The 14454-nt window shown below is 44.9% G+C and overlaps 2 protein-coding genes across 2 annotated transcripts in view; both read right to left on the reverse strand.

The window, feature by feature from the left end:
* Positions 1-1020: 1020 nt before the first annotated feature.
* On the reverse strand, positions 1021-5338 carry LOC106580511 (vesicle-associated membrane protein 8). Its single transcript, XM_014161668.3, has 3 exons — positions 5115-5338; positions 2560-2715; positions 1021-2227 (listed from the first exon to the last, which is right to left on the reverse strand). The coding sequence occupies exons 1-3, from the start codon at positions 5127-5129 to the stop codon at positions 2048-2050; spliced, it is 351 nt and encodes a 116-aa protein (XP_014017143.1). The 5' UTR covers positions 5130-5338; the 3' UTR covers positions 1021-2047.
* Positions 5339-6521: 1183 nt separating this feature from the next.
* The window catches only part of LOC106580510 (condensin complex subunit 2), a 34248-nt gene continuing 26315 nt past the window's right edge, over positions 6522-14454 (reverse strand). The window contains exons 13-18 of the mRNA XM_014161663.3: positions 9611-9715; positions 9265-9408; positions 8950-9060; positions 7765-7841; positions 7406-7481; positions 6522-7063 (exon numbers count right to left, since the gene is read on the reverse strand). Of these exons, the coding sequence (XP_014017138.3) occupies positions 7004-7063; positions 7406-7481; positions 7765-7841; positions 8950-9060; positions 9265-9408; positions 9611-9715 (573 nt within the window). The 3' untranslated portion in view covers positions 6522-7003. The remainder of the gene's footprint in view (positions 7064-7405; positions 7482-7764; positions 7842-8949; positions 9061-9264; positions 9409-9610; positions 9716-14454) is intronic.

Here is a 14454-nt window from a genome sequence, read left to right on the forward strand (position 1 = left end):
CGGTGTTATCCTCAAAGCGGGCGAAGGTATTTAGCTTGTCCGGAAGCAAGACTTCTGTGTCTGCGATATGGCTGGTTTTCACTTTGTAGTCCGTAATTGTCTGTAGACTCTGCCACATACGTCTCATGTCTGAGCCGTTGAATTGCGACTCTACTTTATCTCTATACTGACGTGCCTGTTTAATTGCCTTACGTAGGGAATAACTACACTGTTTGTGTTCTGCTATATTCCCAGTCACCTTGCCATGGTAAATGCATTGGTACACGCTTTCAGTTTTGTGCAAATGCTGCCATCTATTCATAGTTTCTGGTTAGGGTAGGTTTTAATGGTCACAGTGGGTACAACATATCCTATACACTTCCTGAAAAACTCAGTCACCGTATCCGTCAATGTTATTCTTAGAGGCTACCCGGAACATATCTGTGCTTTGTTAAAAACCCTCAAATTCATTGTTGGAGATAAACAAGAGTAGAAAGGATGTCAAATTTGAGTCAGTGCTATTGTGAAATATAACGTGTCATCAGATTTCCAACTGCTGTGATCCATCATACAGTACAACACTTGAGACATTGTAGATCACATCCAAGCAACCTCATCCCGTCTGAGATCTGTGCTCTGAGATATCACACATTGATGGAGATTTGGAGAGGTCTATGCATGGTGAGTAAAAATCCAAAAAAGTAAGCACCCACTGGAAAATCAAAGATATAGTCCAAGAAAATACTGTTAATGATTCCACCAAAGATATTAAATATTAGTTTAAAACTCTTGTAACACTGACTGTTGCGGTAATGGCTCAACTATTCTGTTCTGTCAAATCACAAAGAAAGCACTTCTTTGAGACGTCCTTGTTTCCGCTTAGCTTATCGAGTGATTCTAGTAGTAAGAACACAGTAAAAACAATTAAGGAATTTCTCATGGTGCATTCAACAACTCTACCAACCTCTTTGTGTTAGTGTACTGTCTTCCTCTTGGCTGGTCAGGTAAGAGGATAACAGAATAATTAACATAATCACTGAGGAAGTAAATGCTATTTATTCTAGAATTAATCAGATATAACATGATTGAACTCCATCAATAAATGAAAAACAAAATAATAGAATTCTATAGCAATTGAAACTGGCCCAAATTCCCAATACATCCTACTTGTCTAAAATACAATTATATCTCTAAACCACATATCTACTAATAGGACTCTTGGGGGGGGGGGGTCCATATAATTCTCTTTCATTGGTTTTGTTGATTAAAAACAACATTAATAAATAGCCTCAAATTAACCTCATTGTTACACTACTGGGATGGTTTAGGTCCCCATGTGGGTGCTTTACAAATGTATATACAGATAAGATAACTATATACAAGCATGGGAGTTAACTCCTTGACCTCCCCAAAGCTTGGCTGGTATTGTAACATTGGAGTGTGCAGGGAGATGAATTAAAACCCACAAGTAGTTAAAGAAAACAGGTAGGCCTACCAAAAGGTACTATGCAATTAACCGTTTCAATTTAGTCAAGATTACATTATCTGGATGAATACATTTTTGATGAATGAAGCCTTAAGTGGGAAAAAAAAAATAGTTGAGCAATTGCTGAATTACAATTGATCTGAAAGCCATTGGCCTATTATATGAGAGGAAGACATTAACAAAGCTATGAGATGGCTGACAGTAGTCCTAGGAGCTTGAGACACTTGTTTGGACCAGCAAGGGGAGTTGTTAGCTGTTCAATTCCACCTCTCTCACAACAGGTTGACTGGAGTTAGCCAGAGTTTCCAAGGCCTGAGTACAGGGACCATGAGAACCCTCATTAGGTCATGACATGAGTTCCCGCAGTTTGTGTATGATGGAGTATCAGGTCATGGATAGAGGTCAAAAGGCTCTCATGCTTCTTCAGACTCTCTCTCCATTCCCTCTTTCAATTCCCCCTCTCTTCCACTATACCATTGGAGCGAAATTTTCCCCATCTTTCAAAACAAAAAAACCCACTGACATTCTCTCTAGTAACCAGCTCAGCTAAAACACATTGAAACACAGTGGGAAAAAACATGACTAGTTTGGTTTTGTAGTAGGTTTGGGAACAGGGGAGCTGGTTGGGATGACGCCAGTGCTGAGCAGTATGATGATGAGGATTATGATGAGGACAATGACCACGATCACCACCCACAGCTTCATGTTCTTCCACCAGTAGGAGCGAGCCACCTTCTGGGACGTGTGCTTGAAGTCCTCAGCCTGAGGGAGAGATGGGATGCTGCTAGGAACACGCTCACAGAAGTTCTACCATTTGCAGTAATCAATGCTTTGTAAACTGCAGATATGTTGTCTACACATTTCAGAAGGTTTGTGGCCTGCAATTAGATTTTTTTTTAAATGCACACCTTGAACAAACCCACACCATGGTTCACTCTTTAGGTCCATTGAATACTTTAGCTATCAATAATTGGATGTACTATGAAGTTATAGTAGATGTTAAGTGAGGACAAATGAATGCAGTGAGGAGCACATGATGAGGAGAGAGACAATGTAGAACAGAGATGTGGAGCAGTGTTGCAGGACTGACTGACCCCAGCCTGCAGGTCCTCTGACTTGCCCATCAAGTCGTCCAGCCTCTCTCCCCGGGCAAGGATCCGGTCCACGTTCTGGGTCATGATGTCCTTCACTCCCTCCACCTGAGACTGCAGGGTCTTCACCTTGTCTTGCTCCACCACCTCTCCCTGCTCCTGAAGACAGACAGAGACAGACAGAGGCGAGAGCCATCCAGCACGTATTTTCATAAACTGAGAATATCTGTGTGAAATATAAACCATCAAGCCAATGGTAAAGGACTCAAGTACTCAAATGCTGCTAATGGGCTGACTGGGGTTATGGTGTAGATTATTCCTACAAAGCTTTATCAACAATCCATTAACAGTAGTAAGAAGAGAACCCTGTGGGGAAGTTTTACACCTGTATCACTTCTCAAATAACCTTTTACGGTCTAGTCAGAAGAATGTCCATATCTTATGTCATAGCTGCCTTTGAATGATCATGCAAGACCTGCACAAAAATAACAGATGCACACAAGAGCCAATGAAGATCCATGTCAGGAATATATATATATATATATTTTTTTTTTAAACAGGCACATTTAATTGACAGTACATGTCTGAAGGTCCCTGTAAGCCAGGAAATGCTATTTTTCACATCCAGAGCCAGTTAGCTTGCTGACGAACTTCACTACACTTAAAAGTGCAAAAGACTTGATTAGACGTTGCTGACGTGTTAGGCTTTGTATGTGAGACAAAGAGAAAGGAGTGAGTGTGCATGTTGCAATTTTTGTTTCTCCCAAACCCCACGAGCAGGCTCACTGGCTCAAAAAACACAGGCGTCTCCAGGAAACGGTAAGATTTGCTGCGTCACAACCTGGCTCCCCCCACCCCTCTGTTCTCAGTCTCCTCCCTCGTTCCTTCACAACCTGCTTTCTCCTGGCACAGGGCTTTGCCTGTATGAGGCCCACTGAATGGCCGACTGCTATCAAATGACAAGTCCCACCAAGAGAGAAACATTACATACTGACAAAGGAAGTTCACTGATGTTCGAGAGATTAGTAGGCTACATACAGTATTACACAGTATCATATTCAAATACTTGAGAAGCAAGCCTTTTTGAAGCTTTGAAAGTCCTTCAACTGGTTAGAGATCCAAACTCACAACACACAGCATTACCTCGGCATGACGGCTGTAGTCTTTCCTTCTTGACAGAGATACATCAAACAGATAACCACTTTGCTGACATAAATGAGGAAATCATTTAGATGAATTATGGATCTTAGGTCAGTAAATAAGTGCCAGTCTGTTTGTGATATGCCAACTCCTTGGCATGCCATAACATGTTGAACAGGGGTTAAGCACTTGATTTGTGTTCCACTGTGCTCTAAAATGTACATGTAAATACCAAGTCATTTCCCTCACATTTTGGTCAGCTACAATGTGCAAATGACAATGTATCAGGTCTTTATTTTTATTTGGTTCTAAAGTGCGTCTCATGGATATTGTGGACTGACTCATGGATCAGACATTTATGTTTAAGTAATCTCTGAACCTCAACCCAGAACCAAACTCTTGGGTACACGCTGGACTGTGTCTAGCTAATAGATTTGGGAGAAACTAATGCTGAAGAGCCTGTCAAGTGGTCTGTCTACAATCTACCCTCCAAGACCATACAACCCAGGCAACTGACACCAGGCAAGCAATATTAGGCCTACCAACCTGCCCACTTCCTTGTGAACGAACGGTCTAAACTCAGCTCTAGCACAGAAGTAGAAAATAGCCTAGGTTCCATCCTGTGCTTATATGTTTTTTATTTTGGAAAGTATGATGAGTCAACAGGCTGATGAATTACCAAACAAATAAACCATTTACTGTAATAACTGTTTCATGTTAACAGAGATGAAGGGAACGAACAATCCAGCTACAGGCAAGAAAGGCCAAATGTATGTTTGTGTTAGTTTAGCTGAAGTCCCCCTTGTAATGGCAATTCAAAACTTGACATCTACTCCTGAGGGGAAAGTACAGTACAGTAATCCACACTAAATTCATACGGGTTTCTCCAAGTATTCTCCCATCGAGACCATAAAAAGTAAGGTGTAGTATTTGAGTTTGGTATATTTGACTATCCGCCTATATTTTCCTTAAAACATACACAGCTGACGATTCAAGCGAAAGTCGTTGAAGTGTTACATAATGACTCTTTATATGCTATAACAGGGGTATACTTTCATGAATTGTTGTTGTTGTATTTATGGAATAGGCTACAATTTGTGGTGATTATCAAAACAAATACCCAAAGTAACAATTGGTGCACAGGCGCCATGTCAAATACACAAACGTTACAATTGAATTAATTCAAACGCAATCTTCCGCAAAAGCGATACTGCCAGCGACTTCTTGATCAGATAGAATGTGCGCAATGAATGAAGGCAAAGCATAATATTTTCACAACTTTACACACTGTTGACTCGCAATCAACCTCTAACATTTATTCTCAATTGAGAAAGCCAGGCTATTAATGTGTGGATTCGAATGAGACTGGTTCAACAACACATCAGAATAGAACCGAACGTTCCATGATCAGCACCTACCAAATTATTATCCATTTTGTCTTCGTTTATCGTCACCGGAGTTTATTTTTTAATCCCGATGCATCCAATTTGTATAATTTTTTTTCATGGATTATGCGAGTTTGATGTTCCTGCTGAACAGCCTTCGTTGCCTCCTGTTGCTCATGAACTTTTTTTCTTCCTTAAAGTGAAGAGGTCCTTCGACTTGACCCACCTCTTCTTTCAGCTTCCACTTTGCATCCTCACGAGGGCGTTAGAGTACGCCGTTCTCTGGTGCACCTGCAGCAGGTAAGATGGACCCAACTCAGAATGTCGTTGTGCTTGTTAGCCCACAAACTTTCACATCAGGATTCTTGATCATCGTTGGTATGTGCTGGGCGCTACAGCAAGGAACGGTTTCATTTCTACCTGTAACTTCTGTGCGCAAGAACTGTATAAATTACAGCAGGTCGATTGACGTCAGCCCCCTATCTGCTGTCTGGCCCGATGCCGCGTTCATAACGACTGGGAACTTGGACATCTCCGACTTCAGTACGTTCAAAACAACTGGGAACGCAGGAAAAAAAAACTAGGTCAAATCATGACGTCGGCGATCTTCAGGTCGGAGCTCTAGAATGATGCCCTACATTTTCCAACTTGGAATTCCGAGTTAGATGACCACTACTTTTCCCAGTCGGAACTCGTTTTCCCCGAGTTCACTGTTGTCATGAATGCCCTGAGTCAGGAATTTCCTAGTTGTTTTGAACACAGAATAATGTCCCAGTGATAAAGATGGATCTTGTCTAAAAGGATTGATCTCACATGCTGACAGATACTACATATCTGATGCAGGTTCAGTCTCAGACATGCTTTTAGGTCAACAGTCTTGTGTGGTTGCTAGTAGGTAGTTTGCTGTAAGCTTTTGATGCCAAAAATCTCATTCAGTAGGCCTACATTATATGTAATACAGTGTTAATGGTGGGAGTGGACCTATGGAAAACAATGATCTGCTTTACATTCCAAATGTAGTGTGTCATTCAAGATAGGGAAGGGGGTGGGTGAGAGATTGAGGCAGTGTAACAACATACAACACATTGTCAGACAAGTCAGGCTGTATCAACATGCAAACCTCCCTCTACAGCCACCAGATCAATAAGTGAGTGACTCCACCCATCCCAGCAGCTCCTGTTCTACCAGTCATGCTGACGCAGTATCACCCAGCCCGCACACTGTTAACCCTGACCAACTGGTTTTTAGCCTGTGTCTGTGTCCCAAATGGCACCCATTCCCTTAGAGCTCTGGTAAAAAGGAGTGCAGTTTGGGACAGACTGCAGGGAGTACACTACAATCCAATGACGCCAGTTGAATGTTTAACAAGGTAAAGCATAAATAACCATTACCTAAAAATAGCTACCTTGTACCCGATTCCTGTGTAATGTAGAAAAACAAACTTTTATTTTTGGTATGTACACATTACACAGTCCTGAGGAAGGCAGGAGCGAAGCATTTATATTATTTACCAGTGGAGGCTCCTGAGGGGAGGACGACTCATAATAAATGGCCGAAATGGAATGGTATCAAACACATGGTTTTCATGTGTTTGATACCATTCCAGACATTATGAGCCACTCTCCCCTCAGCAGCCTCCACTGTTATTTACACACAATAGATGTAGAACAAAAAAAGGACAGGTTCAACTGAATGTACAGGTAAATATGTTTAAAACACTATTCAGGTAATAAACAGATGAGTCATTTTTAAAAAGGGACACTTACTATACATTTCCTAGAAATAACATATATCACCTAAATGTGATGGCGCCTTTGACACGAATGGCCGGGAATTCATCATACATAGAAAAAGTGAGAATAAGCAGATTGAGGAGAAAAAGGAAACCAGTCTCTGTTTTAAGTCCCATTGTTTAGCCCTTTTCATTGACCTTGCTTGATGACGATATCTGACATGTCGTCCACCTTCACGAGCTCCAAATTCTTTTTAAAGAAAACAGACAATGAATGACAAAAAAAATTGAGTGGCGTGGTTAACTCTTCATTCACACTCAACTACCAAGTGGAAACAGTCTTGATACTGACGACTATCTGAAAGATTCATATCAAGTTTATATTTAACACAGGCAAAATAAATTGTGCAGATTAAAGGGTTTGTGAACCCTTCCACACACCCGCTCAATTGATAAAAGCTCTAAATGTATTGAGTTAATAATGTAGATATGTACTACCACTACATGCTACATGACAACATAATAGCCATGTCTAGAACCAACTTATTTTACTAATGACATGGTGCAATAGGTCAGAGAAGTAGCTACTCACTTTCTCATTGGCCAAGTGCAGCAGGACGACGAACGCCAGGGGCACAGACAGGTTCTGAGCCATGGTGGGGGGTAGGCTGAAGTGACAGGCGAGGGAGAACAAGACATGGCTTTTATTACATTATTTATTAGCACATATGTCCCATCCACATCCCTTTTAGCAAATGAATGTTTGGACCATCACCATCCAAAGTCCCTCAGTTGGCAGTAATGTCTAAATAAATGACACGTCTATCTCACTACTAGTTTAATGAAAAGAAGAAGAAGAAGCAAAACAACTACAATTCTCTTCAAATGGCAGCTGAGAAAACTATATAGCCATTTAAGAATGGGCCCAGTGGTGATACTAAGGCTTGGTACCTTTGAAGCAGGGTCTTTGTGGTCTGACTGAAGACTTTCTCCCCAGACACCTCTAAAGTCTCAGCATTCTCCACCTCCTGCTGAGAACAAAACATAACACTGTCAACCACAAGGAAGCAGTCCTGGGTTCAAATACTATTTGAAATAATTTCAAATTTAATTTGTGGTAAATTAAGCTTGGCTGTTGGAATGGAACCAATCAAAGTGCAAACCGTGCAGACCTGGGACTTCTGGCAGACTTAAGCAAACGGCCAAAATATTTGAAAGCTTTTGAATAGTATTTGAACCCAGGGAAGATTCTCAATGGCGAAATGTGCATAAAGATGGAGGAATTCAGATGAAGTTATTGCTTTAGCAATACCCACAGTTTTTAAACTACGGCACGCGACATGTTTCAATGTGCCAATAAATCTGCACAATCTACTTTCTCGCTTTTTAAAATGGTCTTGGTTCTAGAATCGGGATCACGTTTACTATACTAATGCAGATACAAAACAAGAGTAAATGGGGAGCACTGTATAACACAGTGAACTTTGCAAATTAGGTATTTGTAGTAAGTACATGGGGGTCGCCATCTTTATGCATGTCAGCTATTGGGCAAGTCTGTCCACTCCTCCATGACCCGGAAACTCCATGGTCCAAGGAGTGTCAAATTGTTAGTAGGCGAACAGAGGAGTGCTCACCTCCTTGATTATTTAGTTCAGCAGAGGATGCACAAGAGTATCCTTTCAGCTTCTAGCATGGAAGTGTTTTAAAATCTGCCAAACCCCCATTGAATCAGCCGTTTTCTCAAAGGAGAAAAGCATGCACACATTTAAAAACGATATGCTACTTATCCTTTTATCTATAAAATGTCTTTCACATCTAGCCACATTTGTTTTTATCAGAACACATTTATTTTGGCATTCCACCCCTGTATATGCAATTTACCCAATGAAGAGTGATTGGAGCAGGAGAGTGACTTCATACAAGCACATTTGTTTCCTCTCCCTGACTACCTTTGACCTTTTCAAAAGCAGGTGAGGAGAGGACAGAGGAGACGAGCAAAACCTATTGATATTCTACCCAGGTCAGCAAGGAAGAGGCATGGAGGGGGAAAAAAAACAACTTATTAGCCAACCATAGAAGCCTGTCAATGAGACCTCGGAAGTGGAAAGAGAGGCATGAAAACACTTTAAAATTGACCTTGGCTGTTTTTTCCAGACTGTCAGTCAGAAGATTCCACATGGTGTTCTTGAGCCTCTTCATGTCCATCTTCTTGGCTGTTTTGGCGTAGTTTATCTCAATCTTGTTCACCTGAAATGAAAAGCAAAGCCGGGCTTTAACAACATTTCAAACATGATGCTGCCATTTCAGAGCATTTATACCCTGAAGGCGGCACTGGGTCCCAAAACATTGGTGTTTACCCATTCAATTATTTAGTCTTTATTCATTTCTACACAAATTTCAGAGCATGACACTTGCTGAACACTGGCTCCCCATAACCATTCCCCTTCCCACCCGGTGTGGTTCTGGCACCAGGTTGTCCTCCCCATAGGTGGACACGTCGTCATGGTCTTGTGAGGAGGTGAGGTTACTGTCTGCGGAAGGCTGGGTGGCATCTGCACCTCCACTGAAACCTTCACCATCATCACTGTCCCCACCCTATAGAGAGAGTCAGATTGATATGTAGAGAGGGCGAGAAAGAGTAGCCAAATAATTACAAAACCAGCTACTAACAAAATAGGGCTGAAGTTATAGAATTAGTGGGGGTAATGATACAGTGGCAAGTTCCATATCTCTGTAGTGGTCTTATTGACACATAATGGAAGCTGTATAAGACTGACATGGGAGTTACAATACAGACCTGCAGGCCAGGGCAGAAGTTGGCTGTGTCGTTGGCGTTGTTGTAGTCGTCGTCTCCGATGCTTTCCAGCTCTCCAGACAACCTCTTCTGTCCCTCTTTACACAACTGACATGGAGCACACACACACACACACACACACACACACACACACACACACACACACACACACACGTTTACTGACATGGAGCACACACACACACACACACTTACTGACATGGAGCACACACACACACACACACACACACACACACACTGACATGGAGCACACACACACACACTGACATGGAGCACACACACACACACTGACATGGAGCACACACACACACTGACATGGAGCACACACACACACACTGACATGGAGCACACACACACACACTGACATGGAGCACACACACACACACACTGACATGGAGCACACACACACACACACACACACTGACATGGAGCACACACACACACACACTGACATGGAGCACACACACACACACACACTGACATGGAGCACACACACACACACACTGACATGGAGCACACACACACACACACTGACATGGAGCACACACACACACACACTGACATGGAGCACACACACACACACACACTGACATGGAGCACACACACACACACACACTGACATGGAGCACACACACACACACTGACATGGAGCACACACACACACACTGACATGGAGCACACACACACACACACACACACACACTGACATGGAGCACACACACACTGACATGGAGCACACACACACTGACGTGGAGCACACACACACTGACGTGGAGCACACACACACTGACGTGGAGCACACACACACACACACACACACACTGACGTGGCGCACACACACACACACACACTGACGTGGAGCACACACACACGCTGACGTGGAGCACACACACACGCTGACGTGGAGCACACACACACACGTTTACTGAAATGGAGCACACACACACACACACACGTTTACTGACATGGAGCACGCACACACACACGTTTACTGACATGGAGCACGCACACACACACACACACACACACGTTTACTGACATGAGCACACACACGTTTACTGACATGGAGCACACACACACACACACACACACACACACACACACACACACGGAGCACACACACACACTGACGTGGCGCACACACACACACGTTTACTGAAATGGAGCACACACACACACGTTTACTGACATGGAGCACACACACGTTTACTGACATGGAGCACACACACACACAGACATGGAGCACACACACACACAGACATGGAGCACACACACACACAGACATGGAGCACACACACACACAGACGTGGAGCACACACACACACACGTTTACTGAAATGGAGCACACACACACACACACGTTTACTGACATGGAGCACACACACACACTGACATGGAGCACACACACACACTGACATGGAGCACACACACACACACTGACATGGAGCACACACACACACACTGACATGGAGCACACACACACACACTGACATGGAGCACACACACACACACTGACATGGAGCACACACACACACACACTGACATGGAGCACACACACACACACACTGACATGGAGCACACACACACACACACTGACATGGAGCACACACACACACACACTGACATGGAGCACACACACACACACACTGACATGGAGCACACACACACACACACACACACTGACATGGAGCACACACACACTGACGTGGAGCACACACACACACACACACACTGACGTGGAGCACACACACACACGCTGACGTGGAGCACACACACACGCTGACATGGAGCACACACACACACGTTTACTGAAATGGAGCACACACACACACACACGTTTACTGACATGGAGCACGCACACACACACACGTTTACTGACATGAGCACACACACGTTTACTGACATGGAGCACACACACACACTGACATGGAGCACACACACACACACTGACATGGAGCACACACACACACACTGACATGGAGCACACACACACACACTGACATGGAGCACACACACACACAGACATGGAGCACACACACACACAGACATGGAGCACACACACACACACACACACACACACACACACACACACACACACACACACACGGAGCACACACACACACGGAGCACACACACACACTGACGTGGAGCACACACACACGTTTACTGAAATGGAGCACACACACGTTTACTGAAATGGAGCACACACACGTTTACTGAAATGGAGCACACACACACGTTTACTGAAATGGAGCACACACACACACGTTTACTGAAATGGAGCACACACACACACGTTTACTGAAATGGAGCACGCACACACACACGTTTACTGAAATGGAGCACGCACACACACGTTTACTGACATGAGCACACACACGTTTACTGACATGGAGCACACACACACACAGACATGGAGCACACACACACACAGACATGGAGCACACACACACACAGACATGGAGCACACACACACACACACACACACACACACACACACACACACACACACACACACACTGACGTGGAGCACACACACACACGTTTACTGAAATGGAGCACACACACACACACACACACGTTTACTGAAATGGAGCACACACACACACACACGTTTACTGAAATGGAGCACACACACACACACACACACGTTTACTGAAATGGAGCACACACACACACACACACACACGTTTACTGACATGGAGCACGCACACACATGTTTACTGACATGGAGCACACACACGTTTACTGACATGAGCACACACACGTTTACTGACATGGAGCACACACACGTTTACTGACATGGAGCACACACACGTTTACTGACATGGAGCACACACACGTTTACTGACATGGAGCACACACACACACTTACTGACATGGAGCACACACACACTTACTGACATGGAGCACACACACACTTACTGACATGGAGCACACACACACTTACTGACATGGAGCACACACACACTTACTGACATGGAGCACACACACACTTACTGACATGGAGCACACACACACTTACTGACATGGAGCACACACACACACACACTGACATGGAGCACACACACACTGACATGGAGCACACACACACTGACATGGAGCACACACACACACTGACATGGAGCACACGCACACACTGACATGGAGCACACACACACGCACACACTGACATGGAGCACACACACGCACACACTGACATGGAGCACACACACGCACACACTGACATGGAGCACACACACGCACACACTGACATGGAGCACACACACGCACACACTGACAAGGAGCACACACACGCACACACTGACATGGAGCACACACACACTGACATGGAGCACACACACACTGACATGGAGCACACACACACTGACATGGAGCACACACACACTGACATGGAGCACACACACACTGACATGGAGCACACACACACTGACATGGAGCACACACACACACACACACTGACATGGAGCACACACACACACACACACACTGACATGGAGCACACACACACACACACAGCACACACACACACACAGTGACATGGAGCACACACACACACACACACACAGTGACATGGAGCACACACACACACAGTGACATGGAGCACACACACACACACACTGACATGGAGCACACACACTGACATGGAGCACACACACACTGACATGGAGCGCACACACACACACACTGACATGGAGCGCACACACACACACACACACACACACTGACATGGAGCGCACACACACACACTGACATGGAGCGCACACACACACACACACTGACATGGAGCGCACACACACACACACTGACATGGAGCGCACACACACACACACTGACATGGAGCGCGCACACACACACACACACACAGTGACATGGAGCGCACACACACACACACACACACAGTGACATGGAGCACACACACACACAGTGACATGGAGCACACACACACACAGTGACATGGAGCACACACACACTGACATGGAGCACACACACACACAGCACACACACACACACACGGAGCACACACACACACTGACATGGAGCGCACACACACACTGACATGGAGCACACACACACACACACACACACAGACATGGAGCACACACACACACTGACATGGAGCACACACACACACATGGAGCACACACACACACACACTGACATGGAGCACACACACACACATGGAGCACACACACACACACACACACATGGAGCACACACACACACACACACTGACATGGAGCGCACACACACACTGACATGGAGCGCACACACACACTGACATGGAGCGCACACACACAGACATGGAGCGCACACACACAGACATGGAGCACACACACACACATGGAGCACACACACACACATGGAGCACACACACACACATGGAGCACACACACACACACACGGAGCACACACTGACATGGAGCACACACACGGAGCACACACACACACACACACACACACACTGACATGGAGCACACACACACACACGGAGCACACACACACTGACATGGAGCACACGGAGCACACACACACACTGACATGGAGCACACGGAGCACACACACACACTGACATGGAGCACACGGAGCACACACACACACTGACATGGAGCACACGGAGCACACACACACTGACATGGAGCACACACACACACACACACACTTACTGACATGGAGCACACACACACACACACACTTACTGACATGGAGCACACACACACACACACTTACTGACATGGAGCACACACACTGACATGGAGCACACACACACACACGGAGCACACACACACACACACACGGAGCACACACACACGGAGCACACACACACA

This window comes from Salmo salar, chromosome 20 (genome assembly GCF_965601325.2).
Source record: "Salmo salar chromosome 20, fSalSal1, whole genome shotgun sequence".
In the NCBI taxonomy this organism is placed as follows: Eukaryota; Metazoa; Chordata; class Actinopteri; order Salmoniformes; family Salmonidae; genus Salmo; species Salmo salar.

Bases quoted from the DNA above. Each gene is read 5' to 3' on its own strand.
- LOC106580511 (XM_014161668.3), bottom strand. The intron at 2,228-2,559 runs GTCAGTCAGTCC...TCTCTCCCTCAG, and splicing joins CAGAGGACCTGCAGGCTGGG to GCTGAGGACTTCAAGCACAC.